The following is a 23,212-nucleotide window of genomic DNA, read 5'->3' as shown; positions in this document are numbered from 1 at the left end:
TATCATTGACAACTTTTTTTTTTCAATGAAAATGGAACTCGTAAATTTACTTACCTTGTCATTGGTAATTTGCAAAATTACTTTGTTAAGAATAATTTGATTGTACATACAAGTACTCTGGAGTAGTTATCAAAAAGATGCTCTGGTGTTTCATTGATAATATCTAACGTTTTTTTAGATCAGGTCTTCGAACAATCTATTGGAATTCCTATGGGTAACAATTGCGCTCCGTTATTAATTAGCAGGCTTGTTTTGTATTCGTATGAAGCAGAATTTGTTCAAAATCTTTAAGGTGAAAAAAGTAACCGGTCGGCACGGAATGTTCACTCCTCCATGGCACCTAATCCCACTTAACATTTTGGAGGTCCGTGTTTGCTCTGCTCCTATTTTGTGTAGTAGTTCGAATTTTCTCTTCTTCAAGGTGTTGTACATGTAACAGCTCGCGGTACTCATCATTATGTAAGATTTCATTCTAGGCGTTTAGGGTTTTATTATTTTTATGGTATTTAATAAAATTTATTTTATCTTATTATTATTATTTTTTTTTTTATTACATTTTTTCGTGTATTTTTTTCTTTCTTCTTGGTAAGTAATTGGAGATAACATAATTGATTTAAATATTAAGACATTGTAGCGTTTCTTGTTTACAATGCAGTATACGGAAGACACTGAATTTAATACGAGACCTTTTGAAATAAAAAAAAAACAGCAACATTTTTAAAGTTTATTAGAACAGAAATTTAGAGATTTTTTTTTTACAAAAAAATGAAGTTTAATGTCTAAAAAATGATGTATAAAACATTGTACAGTCATATATCGTCCACAAAGCATTCTTTTTTATGAAACTTTGCAATAATAAACAGAATGAAATGAGTTTTAAATGATAAAAATGTAGAATTCAGAAGTTAACTGTCCAAATATATGTAACATATACAATACTGGCAATAAAGAAATAGGCATATACATGTATTTAACTTAATGGCCAACCACGAAGTCAGAAAACACAACTAATACTAATAAACAATTTTACAAAAGATAAAAGGTATGTAAATACATGTATTTTTTCGTGTTTTTAATATGGTATATGCAAAACACTGCTTTAAATTAGAAATGATGAAATATAGCACCTATATGGTCATTTAATGACGTCATAAATAAAAAAGGATCAATGAAAGTACAGTACTGTACTTCAAGTCAATATTTATACATGTATATACTAATCATAAAAAACATAAGCACAATTCATTAGATTCTCATATTTCAAAGAAGCAATGTTCTGCTGAACTGTTCACATATATCAATGTTATTCCAGGTAAGTCGATAAATATTGAACGTACATACTATTTGCATGTGTGTTGCACTTTAGTCCGAGTGCAAATTTCACACTCTACGTCACAACACCAACGAAATATACAACTACACCTCTCACGAACCGTGTAAGTTTTTGAAATATACCCTCTTCCACAACACAGGAGGTCACATCCGTCAATCCCTATGGATGACGCGTTACACTCGCGACCATATGTTCCAGGAAAGTCTATAGAAGGATCTTTCTCACAGTATGTAGGAGAGGATTCGAAGTAGACGAGATCTCGTCTTCCAGGCTTCTTGTGATTTGGATTAACTGGAGCAAAATGGAACGACTTGTACCTTTTCCTTTTTCTACCACCATTTGGTCTGTTTCCTGGAAAAGAGAAAAAAATATTTCAAGTCAAATGTTACTTTTGATTATTAAACTTTGTTTTCACTCGGCAAACAAAATTTGTATTCATTCTTTCATGTATGCAATAAAGAATTTGTACGCCGAGGTATTAGTGAGCTTATGAACTATCATAATTTCAAATGTAAAAAAAAAAGCGTTTGTTAACTTTAAATATTTTTTTCAGATTCTGAACATCATAGTTATTTGAAAGACATTTCCTTTTTGCTTAGCAGAGAACCGATTCAGAAGAAAGATCAAATGTTACATATAAAGAGAGATTACAAAGTTTGTTTGGGAGTGAAAGCGACACAGCCTTTAATACATGTTATTAATTAAGCATGCAGAACAGAATCTGAATACATAGAAAGACTTACATGAATAATAACAAACTGTACGTGCACATTTTGTATGAAATATATGAATATATTGTGCCAAGACGTAACAGTGTAGCATTAACAACTGCAGGGGTATTTTGTACAATTTTATTTTGAATTTTACAGATTTTATGTGATTTTTAATTAAGCATATTTCTTGTTAAATCTCAGCACTTAAAAAACACCTATCACATATACAAATTAAAGACTTGTCATAAAGTATTTATATAGAAGTACATGTATGTTTAAGTCACAATATAGCCAAATCCAGGAGTCAATTATAAGTAGTTTTTAAAATATCATATAATCAATGATATGGAGAAGCTATATGATTAATGTTCTGATTCCAATCTTAACACAAATATATAACATATATGTAGATTTCCCACATACTAGCAAGCTATGCACACAGAGTTGACAATTACACAGAACAACCATGGTAACACCCATGCAATACGAACCTAAAATGCGGCTTCCATCATTTCCTGGCAAAATTTAGATAATAAATATCGTATAAATATTGTTTCTCAGTCTTTGTTATAATTAAGTACTGTTGAAGATTGTTAAAAAAAACTTCTTTTCCTTCAAAAGCTTTTTTTAGTACTCAACTTTTCTTCATCTTTATACATTTTTGATTTATATGTTTTATTTGGTGAATTGTAAATGCATAACAATCCCGTACATCAATTTGTAAGACATAGCAGTGCATGTATGATTAATGTTCAAATCGGCTAATGTGGACAATAGATATTACCTGAAATAACCTGCGAGGCTCCATCAAATCTGTCTTTTAGTCTGTTCCCAACATCTCGGAAAGAAGGAAGTCGCATCCAACAGGTTTTTATTGTACAACTTCCGGACATACCGTGACATTTGCACTCCCTCTTCAACTCTTTAGAAACATGCTACAAAGACAGAAAAAACTTTGTGAGTAGAAAATCCATGCCTTTTATTTATAGGGCTTTCACTTCAGTTTGGGGAGATTTTTTTGTGTGACTGAAAGACTGAACCTTCCTAGTATTTTTTTTTTTGTAGGGGGAACATTGGTATTTTAGTAGTAGAACCAAGTAGAGCACTCTCTTAATCATTCTGATATGTGGAAAATGCTGCACATTTTATTCTGCAGAAATCAATATTTCAACTGTATGCATAAATGTAAATTATATTTCTCAATATAGCAAGAAAATTTTTATGGTAATATTGGGAAATATTTTTACAAAAACTCGAGTGTATCCTCAACAGTAAAATATTATGATTTTAAAGAAATGAAAAATACATGTATTTTATATTCTTTATCTCAATACAAATTTTCAAATTGATCTTTACAATTAAGAACAATCAAATCGATACATTAGTTGATTGGTCTTATATTTATAATGTTTATAGACAATATTGTAGCAGTATATATAGATTTCTAAGTTGTGAGCTAATTTATTCTGTACAAACTGTTCCACACGTTTGGAGAGTACTATAAGCATAAGCCATGCCCGATGTCCAATCCAATCATATAAACCGAATTTTCATAATAAAATACTAATTAATAGACACGTCTAATTCATTTTTTTTATATTTCATGTAGGGAGAGTTTAGAATCCAATCCCATAGTATATTTTTGCAATAAAATATATTCAAATAAAAAAAAATCGGTCCTAAAAAATTGTTTGGAATAAAGAATTTACTTCGCAAATGACACACGACAATAGAATTTCCATAAATCATATGTTTTCATTATTTAAATTTTTAAATTAAAATATTTCAATTTAAGGTTTATAGGGGACAAGTAAGGTTAATAGTATGCGATGTTTATCAGCTCAAGAGTCCATCATTTAAATATAATTACTTCTGCGCCATATTTACAAATTGGTAAATAAGATATAAATGGGAAGTCAGGCGTTGCACATCGATAAATCGTTATTTTACAGAAATAACGAACTGCCATCTTATCCATTCCCATAAAATCCCACCTGGGTATCTACGAATCGCTCATAAAATATTCCCTCTTGTCATTTATCAGTTTAAATTAAGCTGTCTAAATTTCATTACTTTTTCCACATTTACGTGAGAAATTCTTTACAAATTCCCCCAAATAGTGGATGAGTGACTAAGCCCCAGTTAAACTAACTTTTAAGACCATGTTTTCTATCATTAAATGCATATCTGGTACAGTAAAATGCCTCTTTATACTTCAACCTATCCATAAAAGCAAAAATTCCTTTAAATAATTTAATTTGTTCAAACGCCTGTTTAAATATCATTTTCACAATATACCTTACGACTACCCCTATCAAGATAATGGATTTTCGTTCACAAACATCGTCAATACGATTTAACTGTCTGTTGAAGAGGACCTGATGATAAAGATAGCTATTAGTTAGATGACATTTCAAATCTATTTTTAAATTTATCTCCTTCCAAGCTTAAATTTGAAAGTTTGAAAGCATGATTTGTAAAAGCTCGTTCTTAAGACTTGATATTTTTGATAACCGCTGAAAGATTAAAATCGGATCTATTTCAGTTAGAAATAATCTTTTTCGTGGGTGAAAAGGTTAAAATGTATTTTATTTCCTGGGTAGTAATCAAATTTAATTATCTTAAAAATATTCCTCTCACTCGATATTAAATGATTGGTCCGCAATTTGGCTTGATATGGGAAATATTCATTTATCAATGGAGAAAACAGGGGATTGTTCGTTGATAGAAATTGAATTTAAATATTTATATAATTCTTCATGTAATTTATGACAGGGTCTACATTTTTTTTTAATTCAAAAAATTGATTAAAGAATATTAAAATGTCATATTAAAATCTGATTAGTCCTTTTCTCAAAAAGAACTTCTCATAAGGGGGGAGAGGGTCTACAAACTAAACTTTGTGTGGCATTTAGTATAAAAAATTAAACCATCTTCCGAAGATGAACCTCGCGTGATATTTAACAGCTGAACAGAAACATGTTATTTACATCTTCAGCACCTATGTTATCCCCTTTTTAAATGGGGTATCAAATTCCTAGGCCGCTGACAGAGATGTATAATTAAGGGTAGGCCATGTTACGATAAACTAGCGGGTGATCTGCCAGTTACGGTATAACAATAGGAATAATACCTCCGAACGCATTGTCAGGCAATAAAAACGTTCAATTAATGAATATTTTGCGAAAATTCGATACATATCAATTTTCTCTCGTGTTTAGTGCATAAAACCGTGTCCATTTTATTGAGAAAAAAAATTCTATCAATTTCACGAAAATTACATGTATTTTTAATGTTTATTTAGCTTAATAGTCAGTGGATGTGTATATGTTAACATTTAATTCCCTTTTATTACAAATATTTCTAAAGAGTAAATTAAAATCTATACCATAGATTAGTTGTTGCATTGCTTTTTTGCCATTTTCTTTTCTCCCTTAACATGCAGGTGTTAATTTAGGAAATGTTTAAAAACTCTTTAAGTTGTAAATCAATATAAATTTCTTTTATAAAGTTTAGACACCTGTTGTTATTGAGAGAGAGAAAAAACGTTTCTTAAAATTTTCTAACCATTCAAATGAAATACATGGAGATGTATGACATTTTCTTGCAATCATGACCTCACAAAACCAAGTAAAGCAATTATCTATATTCCCGTTTAAATAATTTATGAATTAAATTATTTCTTATCTTGATATATAAGAGAAAAAAAGATGAACATAGAAAAAAAATTAGCTTTAAAACAGAGGTAACGTTTCATGATTTATAAACTAGATCATTAAAATGGATTTGGACATTCGTATTTTGACTTGAGGTACTTTTTAGTTAAAAATTTACAGCATTTTGTATCTCATTGTATTTCTAGTTTAACTTTAGGAGGAATAATGTTTTTCTACTTCCTGCAATTTATATTTTCATCATTTATGGTGAAATTTTCTAATTCATCTTAACAAAATTTACTGCTTTGTAGTAGTCTAATTGTTTGCCAAGATTTATTGAAATGGGTCCAATTTAGTACAAAGGGCAATGTTTTGGAAGATACAGATATTTTCCTTCGTTATAACTTAATTACCGCTGTACTCTATATGTGTACTAAGTTTCATGAAAGTCCGGCATAAAATTTACTTAGGAGTACGTGTAGAATGAATTTCAGAAAAAGGATGTGAGTATTAAACTATGACAATACCTATCATTAAAATGATATTTTGAGTGACAATAGCAATACCTACATGTATCGTTGAAATAGTAAACCATCGTACATAAAATTTCCACTGTTTGTGACTTAGAAAACCCGTACTTGCCCGTGTAGAAGGGTTTGAATTTATCCCACTCACAAACAGTGGATAAGTTGTTGATGTATTATAATTTTTGAAATTTCTTTTTCGGAGTAAGAAAATACTGCAAAACCTATGACGTCATAATGAAAGTCATTATGATATTTATATTTATCGCTGGAAATCAATACTGGCGGCAAATATTGCATGAAACTTTTCCGAAGGTGGATAGCAAAAATTATACCCCGGGGTATAGCTTTGCTATGCGTGAACTCTAAAAGATAGTTATTTTACCTTCTGAACTTTATATAGGACATATTTTAACAGAAGTATAATAATGTATATTATAAAGTCTTGTGTTTAATTTTTTTTATATTATAAAGTCTTCTTGTGTGTGTGTTTTTTTTTTGTTTTGTTTTTTTTTGAAATCGGATCAACATGCAAGGAAGGAGGAGTATGTTTCTGAAAAAAAATTATAGAAAGAGTACAGCTGATCAAATGGACAATAGTTGCCAAGTACTATCGCAATACGCTCTTTTGGTTTATGACCAAGTGAAGCTAAGTAAATGTCAAGGATTGCTGTACAAGAATTCAAAATCGTTCTCTCGTGTGACTATACTGCTGGAATTTTCTGAAAGCATATGTCTATGAAATTCATGATAACTTAAAAGTGTTTTTTTTATTTTAAATGATATTTTTAAATGAAATGCCACATCTATGGTCCATGCTAAAGAAAGCAAAACTTGTCAGCTCACCACTCGACCTGCTTCGTTGTTATGCAAATTCATCATGTATCGGAAATCTCGGCCTTTTTCTAAAACGTCCACAAATTTCCGAGAAAACCGATGACCAAATTTGGCATTATCACTACACCCTCCCCACTCCCAGTCTTTTCCACTTTGTTGATTGAGGTTATAGTCACATGAACACGTGTATATGCTCCCTTCCGCGCAAGCACGGGCAATAGAATGGGTAACTGCAGCACTAGTGATTGCATATATGAAAGCAGTCTCTCGATTGCCTGAAAAAACAAAAAAGATATAATTATATGCTGTCTTAAAATTGTTTATATATGATATCCGAGTTACAAAATCCATCCATGTCTTTTCAAGCTCCATATTTGATCATGATTCATAATTATATAAAAAATTTTATAACACCCTTTCCTTCCCTAGTATGCATATTCATATTTCACAGTATCAATCAATGTAATTTGAACTATCTATAAGTTTGAAAGTAGATGTACCGTTGAAAAAATATCTTTAATATATTGCTAGATGTGTATTTTCCCTCAAAAAGAAAGCAAGAAATTACAGGCAATTTAAAACATACATGTACAATATACTAGTAACACATTAAAGTAACAGTTTTTAAAACATAGTTAATAATACTGCATGCTGGCTATGCCATCTATATCGAATGAACGCCCTTCTTTTAAAAAAAAAAGATGTATGGTGTATCTTTATATCAATTTAAAAGAAAGCCATGTGGTCCTGAGTGTTTGTATTCTAACGTATGTCCTTCATAATGTTTTCACTTCTTAGTATCAAATTTGCTGTAAAGTAAGACGAAGCATTATATGTTTCTTATTATTTAAAGATCAATGGGTCATAGTTCACGATCAAAGTTAGGATGTCCTCGAAACAGTTTTGTGGACAAAACAAATAGACTAACATTTCCAACTTGTCTCAAACATGCTTTTAGATTATAGGTGAAACTGAAAAAAAATCAAACATGCTCTAATAGATTAAGTAATCATGAAACTGAAAAAAAAATTGTTTTATTTGTCAGAAACTGCAGTAAAACTACAGTAAAAACCACGTTAGGGAACGTAAGTGGCACGTGACTTTTCAATCAAATTACAGAAGAGAAGCCTATTACTTCTTGGGTCAAAAAGTCAAAGATTGTGATACACAGTTGTAGGTATGAATTAATAGAGAACACAGTTCTTAAGACTGCTGATTGGCCTTTCGGGATCATTATCTTTACAAATATACACGTTGTCAAGAAAAAAATTTGATTAAAGATGCAAATATAAAAATTGAAGAATATTGTTTGGAACTCACTATGTTATGAAAATAATACCAATTTAATGAGCTACGTACTGTTATACTACTAGTATACAATCATATTGCGAGGTTTACATGTACAATGTACATTTCATGTAGTTTCATGTAAAGAGTTTGTTCACATCTTAAGAAATAAATATGAGTACAGACATTTTAAAGCGTAATATTTTATACATGTATTTTAATATATTACATGTATACATTGATTCATTCTGCGTTGAATTTTTTTATTGGTACTGTGGTTGGTAGACAAACGGCCCCTACATACCAAGTGTCAATTCACCTTAGAGAAGAGCGAAAACTTTCACTGATATCTGAATTATGTATTGTACATAAAATGGCGAGATTGATCTATTTCGCCTATGGGTCTTTATTTTTATCGAAAATCTGGTTCTACTTGGTTTACTGTCATCATTATTTACGATCTTACGGTGAAAAAATTCGTACGACAACTGTCAATATTTCGGTGCATTTTGTATTCCAGACACATATAGATTTTGATGAACCCTTTTCCCCAGACGTTTGTGTGTCAAAAATGGAAAAGCGAAAAAACTACTAAAAAATGTAACGAGATGGTTCCATTAACTGTCAAACTAATGGGTGGCACGAAATCTGATTGAAGACATTTTTATTTTAAAACTTTTGACAAAGGTCACTTACGGAATTCACGAATTCAATCAGAAAAGATGGCGAATTTTATACATTCCATTAACAGTTTGTAAAACTTTTACGACCAGACATCTGCCAAAGATGACCAAAAGATGGTCAAATTCGATATGCTCCGGTCAGTACAATGGATCCACTTTAAATGACCAAAGTCACAATTAGGTAGTCATTCAAACCTACATGTAGATTATTTTTCGAAATGAACAAGGTAAATTTGACCAAATAACTAGGAGAAAAGCGATTTGTCATTATTTACATTAATATAAAATAAATTTTAAATGTATGAGTTAAGTAAACTGTGTTTTGAATAATAACCAAATTATTTATGGTTTTGGTCAGTGCTTCTTACACTTGAATATAGAGAAAATAAACAGGAACATCAAATCTAATTAAAATTAACAATGTTCAGATAATCAATGTGAACACGTAGTTAAATATACTGAATTTCTCAACTTTCAAAGTGCTTAATATCAAGAAAAGATAATAAAATATTAAACAGATAACTTCTTTTAATATACCAAACACATTGATGCAGAGAAGGGAGGGGCTAGGGGGTCTTCAGCTCTAAAACTTCAAACACAAATAAATTAAATACATTTTACTACAAGATCAGAGTTAACCTACTTGAAACATCTGATCCCCGTTCATAGCCCTAGCATGTATCTCAATTTTAGCTCTGGAATTTTAAATGCTTCCTTCAATTACTGTGTCTTACATGGAAATACAAAATATCATGGTTAAAATCTTCAAGGCAATTCATTTTTGTGGAGTAAAATTAACGTTTTAACTGATTTAAATAAGTAGGCAGCAACAGGTGTTACGATCATTTAAACATGTATAGTTAAGCGATGACTAAAAGTCATTTTGTCTAAGAGTGAAGAAATGATTCATTTTGACAGTCCTTCAAACCATCAAAACAGATAAAGATAATGATAGTAATATACCACCCAAGTACCCTAAATGCCGCTTCCCAACCTGTAATGAAAGTATTTATCAATGACCTAACGTCTCGGTTATTGTGTTATAAGCTAATGATGGGGGCCAAGGGAATGTACACCCAACGACATTACCAGATACTGCTTTCTTGTTTTAAAGACTACCATTAGAAGTTGTAATATGATGCAATTAGCGGAGGGTGAACAGTCGTAAATCGCCGGAACAATCACTTCAGAGTCTGCGCGGAAGATGTAATTGTTAAGTTTTGTTGCTCTGTTATAATTGAATTGAATAAATGTTATAATTTTGTTTCTCCTTTCACAGAATTCTCCGAATATTGAATTACCGGTATTCGTATAAATATGTGTGCAATATGTTAAAAGGCATTTTGAAACTTCCTCCCTCTTTAAGATTTTTAAAATTATTTATGTCTTTACAATATCAAACTGAAATTCGCATTTCAAATTCGTATTCCATTAAACCTATTCATACCAATATGAAATATTAAAAGCATATTGCAATAAACCTATCTGAACAATCTGTAAAGCCAGGTGTTACTTAACTGGGGGAAATCTTTGATTTCTTTGCTGTGAATTTGTTATAATTGAACCCACGTGGAGAAGCAAAGTCGCAGATAGTTTTGGACTGTCAACTTTACCCTGGAGATTGAAAAAAACGGAAGACAAATAGGATTCTGTGAATGCACATTCCACAGAGTTATTACATGCGGAATTGAGAAACAAAGAAAGACCGAACAATTTGGGGACCCATTATCAAAACTTAGCTGGAAATGAAGGCGTTCAAATGCACTCCAACAATGTCAATTTGTGCATTTCAACACCTGGGCTTTTATAAAATATACAGGTGTGAAAAAAAGAGTAACACTTGCAAGTCATCCATAAAGTTTTTCCGCTGTGTTTTCTTTTTCATTAAAGGTTTATAATCGCCAAATAACAAAGTAAATGTGATGAGAAGATATTTCATCTTTATCACATTTTTTTTCATGTTAAAAGCATGAATTTGAAATATAAACTCGGCCTTAAATCATGTTCATTGAAAACAAGATCGAAGAACACCGCGCCCCTAAAGGGGATATATCTTAATTGTTTCTTAACTCCTGTAATCAAATAGCAATGGGTTGTATACTCGATTTAAACAAATGTCATGGTTCCTGAAACACAACACAGTAGCTTGAATACTTTTATTTGTTTAAAAGTAATATGTGTGCACCCACCGATGACCCAACTGATTGCTGTGTAAAATACCTGTATCTATTTCAGAAGGGTCATCATATATTTTCAATTATTTTATCTGTAGCTTGTATGTGAGTGACACCGATTTTCAATTGGTTCGATCAAGGACTTCTAAAGTAGCGTGTTATTGGCAAATAAAAGGAAGTCTTTAGTCATATGGTCCTTTTCATCTTCTGAAATATTCTTGGTGATAGATTTTCTTGAAGATGGTATCTGAGTATTTCTACCCATCAGAACAAAGCGCTGTTTTGCCTCCACAAGTGATCATCGGCATAAGTGCCCCCAAAAGAGACCATGATTTCGATAAATCATGATCGGGCTTAATTATGGTGTTTGGCCACTAATTTCACTTTTAAGAACATGATACAATTTAACTATTAATCTCCTAATTTGTTTGTTTCATGTGTGGCCTTAGCACGCAAGTTGAGTCGTTGAGTTTTGTACAAAGAGATTTTTTCGTAGTATTAAATTCAATTCGAAATCATAAAATATTAAGCAATGGGAATTCTTAGGAGACTTCGGTATAAAACCGTCGAAAGGAAAGGAAAAAATAATCTAAATTTGATGTTTTCCTGTAAATTTTCTAGGCTATTCATTAATAAAGAGTTCATTTTCTCCCAGGACCTCAAATTCTTATGGAATGTATCATTTTAACATTTCTCAAATGTTGAAATTATATTTCAGGTGCATATTTTCATGTTTAATGGAGATCCAAACAATCGTCAAAAAGTAAAGTTATTGCAATTTAATCATTTCCCCCAACCCAATTGGCGCTAAGGCGTGTACTGTAGTCAGCTTTATTGCATATGTATATACCAAGTAAGAATGGGTCGTATTGTGAGAAAATTTACATACTCATAAAGAAAAAATCTTGTCTGGATACAAGTTTACCTTAATCTCGTATTTGCATATTAAACGAGGATTTTATGAATGGGCTTTCGACAGGTCTCCTCGTAAATTGATATTATTTGCTTCATATTTGTAACGTTACTTGATTTGTAACAAGCTGTTCAGTTTAAAGAATGAAATAAATGAAATTTAAGCATTTCAGTGAGACGAAACCTTTCATTTCAAACTAATCAAATAAAGTTCGATTCTTCGCTCTCATAAAATGTACCACCGGGGGTCGCATGCTGTCATGAAAAGATAAACTTCAATTGTACTTGATTGAGAAATGTTGTGTATTTAAGTCAGGTGTATTTCTTATTACAAGGAAATATATGACCCAGCCTACATGCAATTCCAATTTTTTTTTTCAATTATGGAAATCTTTTATTTCAAATATAAACCAAAAATTCAAAAGTTCACCTTTTCATTATTTTCAATTTATTTTATATTTAAATACAAGTACATTTAAAAAAATTTACATAAAGAAATAAGGTTTAGATTTAGCATCTAGATTAATTGCCTAACTTATCTGATTCTCTGGTTTTTAAAATATAATTACATAAGGTTATCTGTTACGTATTGCAATAAAACATGGAAAACAATTAGGGGTACTTCATAAATTACAGTCGTGCAAGATGTTGACCGATTCCGCGTTAAAACTATTTTTAGGTTTTAACAGATTGTTATGTGCCAGATTTGGACAAGCCACCATGAAAATAAGTAATTAATATATCTGATGACCTAGGTCATCTTTTAAGTGATAAAAATCCTTACCAAACAATTGAGAAATTAATAATATTCTTTTATTTTGATTAGGTAAAAAAAATATTTGATGGAAAAAGGAAAAAAATATTACTATGAAGAATACATGTGCCTGTTTATTTGTGGAATGATGCTTTAACAGAACCATTATGGCTGTACTTCCATAAGTGACTTACATGTAGGGCTGGGTATTGGCCCGAGATTTCGTATTGCTGTAAAAATGGCTTCTTTAATTTACATGCAGAATGTACCTAACTATGATAATTGTGTTGATTTCATTTGAGTTAAAATGTTCCCACAAAAACAACTTCTGTGATATTTAATGACAAAATTCCTTAATTTAAGTATATTGCTATATCGATATTTCACATTGCGATACGATATTTTGAAATATCTCATAAAACTTCGATAATCATCTGTAAAACTTCTTTTTTTAATTGAATTACTTTACAATTTAAAAATATGTGATACATTAGTAATGTGAATAAAATTTTAACACATGAGTAGGGTTGGATGTACTTTTTTGATTTAAATCAAGAAATTGTTGACGTGCAGGGGTTCATATCCAAATCCAATCAAACTTTGTATCACTGTGTATCATTCCCCATATATTACTCATATCAATATGCCATCAACATATTTGACTCTAAATCATTATAAGGCATTGATTTTTGACACCAGTTTTGAAAATATTTTGCAAATATTTTAGAGCCAAACTGCCACAACAAATTATATATTTATTGTCGATAATTTTCATATCTCTAACAAACACATTCTCTGGTCTATTTCATTTTGATTCAGATCCTCTGGACCAGAGCAAAAGAAAGAGGAAAATAATGAAAGAATTGACGATGTTTTTGCACATTCCTTTGAGGAAATTAAATGTTGACTAGATCATCACTTGAAAATACTTAATAATGATTATTAGTTTCGGATGCAGTAGGTAAATTTTTCAGTAAAAAATAATGAAGACCCTAGCGCATCTTCCTATTGATATCACACAGAGTATTAATCGCATGAACAATTTTGTGTTTCGAGCATAGATTACTAGATGTGATGTTAGCCGGAAGGCGCGTCAGTTCACAGTTTTCGTGATATGATCCCTCGCCACTACAAACTATTCCCCTCAAGCCTCCTGTTTATCGCCACTCGATCACATGTCATCAAAAATTCGAAGGGATCTTGATTGTGTCAAATACACAAGTTAGCGTTATTTTCAAAACCCTTGTTTGTATATTAAAAATATAGATTGCTTTCACAAGACACATTTTAAATAATGAAATAGAAAGACTTGAAAGTTCATTGAAGTAATTAAATTTTGAGAAGAGCAAACACCAACCTTTGAATACAATAGAAGTGGGATCACGTGCCAATAGAAGAAAGCATCCGCTGATACTGTTAACAACATTAAGATATTCACAATGCGTTTGCTGGATTCTATGAAAGCAGCTCATGTATATTACTATATATATAAATGGCATCAAAATGATCCCATAACTACCTGTAAGTCAGGAAAAGTCTGCCTATTTGATACACCGGAAAAAATTCTGCATGTCTTTTTTTAAAGAGTTATGTGTGTGGTTTACAAATTTTCTTTCTTCATAATCTGGTTGAAAAGAACTTTCTTGTACCTGATAGACTTGATCTGTTTGGGGGGGGGGAATTCAATTATACCATGCTCATTATTGGAGCTTCTATTTCTGTATTTGAATATAAAACATATCCACATCGTAGTTTCCCGAACGAAAGTACAAACCTTTCTCTAAAATTTTTCCAAAGATTGGTCCACCATTCCCCACATCTTGCGTTGGACAATTCCAACGCCTGTTTCGAAACTGAAACTTGCATTCGTCAATTGCCATTCTGGCTCCATTAGTTAAAGCTAAAATTGTTCCTGGATTTTTTGTCACAAGTTTTCGTTGCTTTTTTGTTAATGGTAAAAGACTTGGACTGTTATAAAGCTGTGTATTTGATCTTAAGTCATTCGATGGTTTTCCAATATTTGCAAGTGTCCTGAAAAAAAAAACAGAGAAATAAATCAATAAGTCTTCATTTAAGAAATATCTATTTTAAAAAAAAAAAAACCATGTAAATAAGCAATTAAAAAATACTGTCCAACTTTGATTTGAAATTGCTTAAAGAAAAAGCATTATGAACTGGAATATATTTTTGAATTAACTTTCACAAGTGAATGAACCTTTCAAATTTTGAAGCATTTCGATTGAACAGGATAATTTGTGAAATAATAATAATTAAAGATAATCAAAGTTATTTGATCTTTTTAAAACTTTCGCCTTTTTTTCTAAATGGCCAACGTTTGATCCATGTGTTGTGCAAAAACCACAATTGAGCCTTTAATCAAGAAAATACAAAAGTTCAATTCTATAAATTTGGGAGCGTATTTTTCATGATCGGATGAAAAACCATGAATCCTTTCGAACACGAGGATCAGTTGTTTCACACCAAATTCGTCAGATCAAACGACTAACTTGCCTTTATACTCTCTACTTAGAAATCGTTAGAGTAACATTTAAAATCAATCTTTTAGATGTGTACAAATATAAAAGGAGATATTTCTTTTAATCTTGACTTACGAAATGTAGATTATGTTAAAAGGACCCCGTGTTCTTCCTTTTATCTTTGGAGTGAAGCTAATTGTACACAGGAACCGCGATCTTAAAGCAGGGCTTCCAGGTTCTCTTCGAATGAGCAGTTCAGTAATGTTTAGACACCATCAAAAGACAATATTTATTTTTGAAGTTTTTTTATTTGAATGATAATATGATATTTATCAATAAAATGATGCGCAATCCCCCGTCCACCCCCAGAATCTTCGTGGTTTCGACCGAGAACAAACATTTTTCAGACATTAAAAATATGTAAAAAATAATTTCTGGATTGTACTCTTAACCCATGGCTAGTTTTTCTGTGAAATAGACATTATATAAGTATCGTGTAAATTTTCTGAAGAGTGGTTTAAAATTTGTGGGTTTTTTTTCATTCTGGATATGTTGTGAAGTCTATGGATATTTCTGAGGGCCTTCCAATACCAATTAAAAATCTGGACAGAAAGGCTTAAAAAAAGGTTTCTATATGTAGTATTTTGCATGTGTCAATAACCATGTAGTTTTGCACTGATAAGATATTTAAATCTTTGTTTGATTTCTGTTTTAATGCATGAAAGATAGCAAAAAAATCATTCATTTTTACCGATAAGTGGCATAATTTTCACACGACAACAGGTGTGTTGATTAGGTATCTCAGTGCATGTGTATTAAAACATAAAAGGAGGGAAGCAGTGGGCATGGGGGATCGAGGGACGTAGGGGCGTGACCCCTGCATTCTTAAGATGGGCCAAGTGGGATTTTTCAACACCGAGACACCTTTTAAAGACTAATTATTCCCTTTGTCTCCAATATCTAGAATTCCTTTATTCTGCATTCCAAACTCAGATAAACCTGCTTTTTGGGAGATAGTAAATGAGTAAAAATGTTCGTAATGGATTTAAAATTCAGCAGACTTAATTATTTTTCTTATATCATTTATTCACAATTCCTTAACCGTAGTAATAATATCGGCTTTTGCATGATAATTCACGAAGTGTTTTACCAAAAATTTGTCGCTTGCAACGATTTTGATAAATAATTAAGCTTTTAATACAATATAATTTACAAGTTATTTTATTCCCAAAGAAATTTTTAAAGCATATCAAAACTGATTATTATTGTGCTTTTCTATGTTCCTTTTTTCATAGAAGGAAATTGTTTATGATTATTTTTCTAAATTTCTCAAAAATGAGTATTAATTTGTTCTACATCTTACTTCATGAAAGGCCGAGATAAAGATAAATCAGCATTGTATATCTCCATGTTCATTTAGGATTGATGCAAAATTTAACATTTCAAGATAGTTGATAAATGCGTAATGCGGGGTTCTCAATTCTATATTTTGAAGAGAAAAAAAAACCCATATCATTTTTCTAGTATTACATAGAAATAATATCCAAAAAAAAAATATTTCTAACTGGACATCTTATTTGACTTTCATAATTTAATTCTAATTATTAATTATTTAATTTTTAAAAAAAAAAAAACTTACCACCATCGGATTCCTTTTAATTTGGTCTTCTTTCCCTCTCCATACAAAATAAGCAAAACTAACATGACCAGAAAACAGCTCAGATTCCGCATCATAGTCACGTGGTGTTAGATTTAGAATAACAGTTTTCTTTCATTCCTATGAATTGTTCTACCATTTCTCCTTCTTTTGTTTAAATTTCTTCTTCCTATTTTGGAATCTTCATTTTTAAAAGAATTTTTGGCTCTGGATCATCTCTCGTGCTGCATTTCCCAATTTCCTGTTGCAAACAGGTGATGCAATTTGAAAATTTTAAAAGAGTTTTCTCCTTAATTTTGTTTTATTGGTCTCGGGTCTTCTTGTTTACTTCTAAACTGTTGCAGACGATCAACATCAAAGTGTACAACTTGTTACATCACTCAGTGTATCCAATTGAATGGTCAAACTTTCCTATAAATTTTCAGGGTAACAAAGATTCCAGTTATCAAAATCACCAAAAATGTCAATTGATTTTGACTTTGCGACTCTCGAGTAACCAACAAGATGACACACAAAACTTTTCCTCCAGAATGTTGTCAACTTATCTCATTGTATATTTTTAAATCTTATTTTGATTATTGCGTTATTAATATGAAATCAAGCGTGGATGTATCCTCTATCCAAAAATACTTCTGACAGAAAACAACTCAACATCAGGCATACTTTTGGTGACAGACGGCAAGGCTCTCAATAAATACCCAGAAATGTACAAAAATCGTGCTCTGGAGTCAAATGTCAGTTGTGTGTTTCTTGTACCTCATCAACCGAACCGATTTTGCAAACATACCGTAAAAAGTGAAAAGGCAGTGAAATGTTGTAATGAATTCCATCCACGCGTGGTAAAACTGGCAAATTATCACAAATTAGGCTTTAAAATATAGTTTTCGGGATAATTTTATCATTTCAACCACCAATCACTGGAACTCTTTTTAGATACAGTTGATAAATGTCTTAAAAGAGCAGAAGAGCTATGGGAGACTAGTCAACCATGTGACTAATTCGACAGTAATGTCACAAGGAAAGTCAAATTTAATCAGATAGGAGATTCTTCATTAAACATTATGACTGATTTTTATATCTCTTTCCGTTACACTTCAGTGAAATTCTGACCATTGCTTTTCAATAGTGATGACATGTGCTTTTGGTCAGTTCTTTTCACAAATTAGTGGTTCTTACTGGCTATTAAATTTAGCCTCTTAAATCTTTTATCACCGTTGAATAGGTAAAATTGATTTCCTATCTGATAATCTGAAAGTACGATTTCTCTCACTAATTTTTCTACCCACCCTTAGTGTAATGGTGGACGAATTTTATTACTGTTTAAATGTAGGAAAGTCAATCTTAAGCGTTAATTCTGCGTGGGTCCCAATACCACCTAGTTGCCAATTTTCCCTTTATGGCTTTCCACTAAAATGGAAGAATTAATTTACACTCTTATTTTCCATCAACGACGAGTTAAATTTTTTGGTCATTTTATTTGTGATGGCAGTCAGGCATTTCCTGTGGTTAGATTCTCTATACAGTAATGTTGCTTGTAGAAGAAATATTTTCTCCTACATATTCTTCCTCCTGTGTCACAAATAAATGGAAGTGAACACATTTAAATCAATCCAAATTAGTGATCATTTCACAATTTAATTTAATATCTGATTCACCGGAAAACAACAATACTGACCATAAGCCGAAAATCCCAAGTCAAAGAACATCTGAAGAAATCATCATATCACATTTGAACGAATTTTAAATATGATAAATCCGATTTAGGTTAAAGTTCATTTCGATGACAAATAAAGATAGACCCTTGCCTTCCAAGCAACTGTTAAGTGCGTCGGCTCTACACTTATTTGTCCATCTCAGTTCCTTTTACGTATATTCGATTTCAAGACATCTTCGGTCTTTAATTAAACCACAAGTATGTTTATGTCTTTCAAACAGTTGTGAGACTGTCTTGTCGTTTCAACAGTATTATTTTTTTCGGATTGGATTGAATAATTACGATCTCTAAGCATTTTCAGTAAGAACCTCTGACCTTCGAAATTTTCCTGAATGAATTGCCCGTGCTACTACTGAAAAAAGACAAGGAGTTTAAACTGTAACTTAACCACGAATCATTTTACAAGGTCGGGACTTTTTTTAATAAGCTTTTTGCTCTTTTCTTCGTTAAGAGTATCACTCCATTTAGCATTTAATTTTAACAACTACGAATGTAGACTTTGGTATCGTTTGTTATATGCACAGAACCCTATTTGTTTCCTTCCAAAGAAGTACGTGTTCGAAAAAAGGTGTAAGCATTTTTATATAGTTTCAATTTCAGCGATAATATCTCGCTGTCGGTTGTGCATGATACACTAAAAGGGTGGGTTTTTTTGGCTCGTAAAACTCAAATAAACTAGTGTTTTAGTCGTATACGTATGATCTGATAAACTCAAGCAACATTATTCTCCGGGATATTAAATATGTTTTTAGGAAAAAAATTACATCCTGCGATTTTCTTTCCTTTTGGTCTTTCCTCCAGCGTGTAGGCGAGCTATTTTCAGACTCCGTATTACCCCAGAAGACAACTGTTGCGTCGGAGTGACGGTTTGGAAATTCAGATATACAAAATAGATACTACTTATATCTTATCTATGTAGTTGAAGTGAGCCACCGATTACAAAAGCTCTCCCATATGCCGGAAGCCGGTTTACAAGAGGACCGATGCCATGATAAAACGCATCCAAAGAATACGGAAGTTGTTGAAGTTTCATGATAATACTTATGGCGGCTGTGAAAGTCTTTTCCGTGGTTACCCTATTGGCGGTTATCTTTACAAGACCCAAAGTTTACCATTTTTCTGTACTAGTTCAACTTCGACGAGAAATATGTTTGACGTAATCCATTGATATCGTATTCGCTCGTCTTGTTCCAAAAGCTGAACGTCTTTCTTTCACAAACATTTTAAAGAGATAACAAGTTAATTACATTAATAGATCATTTTCTTTGTTGTCACGTGCATATTCCTTGCCCTCTTAGAAACTGGCTAATCTTGGTCAGTTTGTGGGAACTCGAGTGGATTGAATTGCTATTATTTAGAGTATCGTATTCTATAAGTACTTTAAATATATATTTAAACTTATGTTTACAAGGATTTTATCAGCTTTCAGAGCGAAACAGAGCCCTAATTTGATAAAAATCATAACACGATTTATTTAATATATCTTTGCTAATTAACAAATCAAGCTTACAATTTACCCCCACACTTACAAGAACTGTGTCAATTAGGTAATGTCAACCTCGATAGTTTACGTAATCAGATATCCTTGAAGTGTGTCTATTTAGAAAGAGTGTTTATTTCAAATAATTAAAAGATTTATAACATCTGTGACATTACGTATAGAACCTACATAATTTTATTACAAAAATAATCTTATGTTTAACATATATAATTATTCTTATGAATTAAAATAAATACATTTACATGTAGATGAAATAGAGGAATTCATTATATTGTAGTCCCCAACATTTCCTTTGTCTTACTTTTTTCATGCTTTATTTTTAAAACTTAATTGAAATAAAATCAACCATAGAAAGTTATGAAATTTTCGAATTTGGTTCCATTCAATAAAAATGCTTATTATTTTCATTTTTTTTTAATTGATACGTATATATACATGTATATACATATTGTTTAATTTGATGTTATTTAGTTGCACTTTTATTGTGGATTAATTTAAGCAGCTGATTTGTGATTTTTTTTTTCATTTCGTCAAAAAAAAAATTGTTATTGAAATTCAATGAATTTTCATCATAAATATATTTTTTAGATAATTATATAATAGACCTGACAAAGAGTGCAAATGCACATTGTACACCAATAGTCTGAGTCTGACTAACGTTTCAGAAATTTTTACGGAAGAAAAAAAATGACAGATCATTTATGACTTTATAATATTGTAAATACTTCGATTTAAATATTTTCTAAGGGAGTAAGTACAATGTGATGAATATCTTTTTTCACCGCAGAAGAAATTAAAACTTGTTTAAAAAATTAACATTTTTCCAGAGGATGTTGGTTTCCTCTCTCTCTCTTTCAAGCTTTGTTTGGGATATTTGATAATACATACATGTATTACTTAAACAAAACAAGATGTTGTTTATTGATTGAAACTTAATACACATATTAAGCAGATTTTGTTGCATATTTCATATTCACAGCCAGTGAGTCGTTCAAATTTTGCATGTCATCGATGTGCAGCATTTAAATTTAATTTTTGCAATGTGGAAGTTTTTTCTTTATTCCCAAACAAATTAACACTTTTAACACCTAAAGTTAATTTGGCGTAACAGCCAAACGTAAATGTAAGAAAAATGTCATTGAAGTAACTGCACGCGGTAGTGTTTACGTCACCTTTCCCGTTTAATCTCTAGTAAAAAATGTTCCCATGTCCAAAATTTAATTAAGAATTTATTTTATTTCAAATTATAATTCTATAGCGTTGTGTAAAAACTATAAAACTTCCTTTCCCACATCGATATTAAAAGGATTCGATATCCTTAGATCTTTTTGTTACCATGTTCATAAATTAAATCAAAGAAAAAAATTAACTTTCATTTAAAAATGGCACGGGTCTTTGAACAATTTACTAAGTGTCTGTTAAAATTTGTTTACCGACTTTGGGCAGGAGTAATTCAGACAGTAAAATAGACCATGCCCCCTATCGGTTGGATCGTCTTTTGTCAAATTTGACAGTGACGTAACTCATTAAGATGCAAGATATTTTTTAATCAGTCTAAGATATACCATCCGATTGTATAAAATATGTCCTCCAGTTTAACATTTCGCCGGATGTCAGTCACTAATTAGACAATCCACGCAACATCTTATTTATTCCTCGCGAACAAGTGATTAGATAATGTTTGTCATTGCTTATTTAACCTTCAATATCTTCTCTGTTGAAGGAAATCTTAGGATACGTTATAAATCTAACAAAACATTGGTCACAATATGTATGCTGAATATTCATGACTGCTTGAAATAAATTGTGATATATTAAAATATTCATATTTATAAATCTCTATCAGAATTTTTTTGAATCTACCTGTAGATGTTTTCTCTCAGCCTCATCTAACATTTTGATCACAAATGTTATAATCAAACATCTACATGGTAGATCCTTGTCTTTTGTTAGCACGTTTATTATTGTTGTTTTTGCCTCATCATACAAAGTCCGAAAAATCTCACGTTTTCCAGGCATTTTTAACGATTTTAATATTTTAGTTTACACGTCAGAACCGGAGCCATAACGAAAACTGGAAATTTCACCATTTCCAACCAAAGATAAAAATGCCTCTAGTACTTACCAATGTCGATGAAAAGAAAAGATCACTCCACATTTCGTTCTAGGACTTGCAAGATTTTAAAATGCACGAAATGAAGACAAATATTGACAATCTGATAAAATGTTGTCAACGGATTGTATACTTTTATAAATTAACTTCAAAAAACATACTAGTAAGTGAAAAAAGTATTGTACGTTTGATAACTTGTGACTTTGAAATTTAATTCGGTTCGCAAGTATCTAAAATCAACTCGGTTCGAGGCGGCAATTTCCCTTTTTCGTAATGCATGGCGCCCGTTCTGACATTCTCCTGACACTTAATATATCAAAATCGAAAAAAGAGCCTGGAATACGTCAAATATTTCGGACTACATCATAAAATGATTTTATGGGTTGCATCGTAATATCTTTGCTACATGTAGTGGTCGCCCGCGTGGTACAGTGGTTGGAGTGTTTGCTCTTAAGTCGCAGGGGAAGCAGGTTTAACTGCGAGACGTGGAGATCGGTCCTTCAGATGATACCGTGTAAACCGAGTTCCCCTGTCGCAATAGGTGATGGCAAAAAAAAAAAATAAAGGATCCCCTAGTGCTAAAAGTCTCGGAGTTCCTAGTACAGATAGTCGCGTCTTAATAATTATTGTGAAAGGGTCGTTAAAAAACAAACAATTTTTTCTAGTGTCTAAATATTTTTGAAGGACATTTACAAAACAAACATCGAGCATTAGTTTGTATTTCCCTTAATATGATTATTACATCTGTATGTAGAAAAGTGTTACATGTGCATTCAGAATCAAAAGTTGGACAAAATTTAAGAATGTTTTAAATGCAATTTTTGAACTATTGTCTACATTTTACGCGAGCAACAATATATCGAAGTTTTGCTCGGAA

At 31.3% G+C, this 23,212-nt stretch overlaps 1 protein-coding gene across 2 annotated transcripts; it reads right to left on the bottom strand.

Annotated features, from left to right (window-relative positions):
• Nucleotides 1-1,002: 1,002 nt before the first annotated feature.
• Nucleotides 1,003-19,175, bottom strand: LOC134232979 (protein Wnt-1-like). 2 transcript variants are annotated; one of them, XM_062714968.1, is made up of 6 exons: nucleotides 16,990-19,173; nucleotides 14,648-14,904; nucleotides 7,073-7,338; nucleotides 2,831-2,981; nucleotides 2,538-2,561; nucleotides 1,003-1,684 (listed from the first exon to the last, which is right to left on the bottom strand). In XM_062714968.1, the coding sequence occupies exons 1-6, from the start codon at nucleotides 17,082-17,084 to the stop codon at nucleotides 1,341-1,343; spliced, it is 1,137 nt and encodes a 378-aa protein (XP_062570952.1). In that variant the 5' UTR covers nucleotides 17,085-19,173; the 3' UTR covers nucleotides 1,003-1,340. The 2 variants fall into 2 exon arrangements, with proteins under 2 accessions (XP_062570952.1, XP_062570953.1); XM_062714969.1 differs by lacking the exon at nucleotides 2,538-2,561 and having other exon boundaries at nucleotides 16,990-19,175.
• Nucleotides 19,176-23,212: the final 4,037 nt, after the last annotated feature.

This window comes from Saccostrea cucullata, unplaced genomic scaffold (genome assembly GCF_032062105.1).
Source record: "Saccostrea cucullata isolate Sc308-1 unplaced genomic scaffold, CSIRO_AGI_Scuc_v1 ctg56, whole genome shotgun sequence".
Lineage (NCBI taxonomy): Eukaryota > Metazoa > Mollusca > Bivalvia > Ostreida > Ostreidae > Saccostrea > Saccostrea cuccullata.
Note: the sequence above shows the minus strand (reverse complement) of the source record. Positions and strands in the feature narration are given on the sequence as shown.

Bases quoted from the DNA above. Each gene is read 5' to 3' on its own strand.
- LOC134232979 (XM_062714968.1), bottom strand. From the start codon at position 17,084: ATGATGCGGAATCTGAGCTGTTTTCTGGTCATGTTAGTTTTGCTTATT. The intron at 14,905-16,989 runs GTAAGTTTTTTT...TTTTTTTTTCAG, and splicing joins TTAAAAGGAATCCGATGGTG to GACACTTGCAAATATTGGAA. The intron at 7,339-14,647 runs GTTTGTACTTTC...TTGTTTTTTCAG, and splicing joins TGGAAAAATTTTAGAGAAAG to GCAATCGAGAGACTGCTTTC.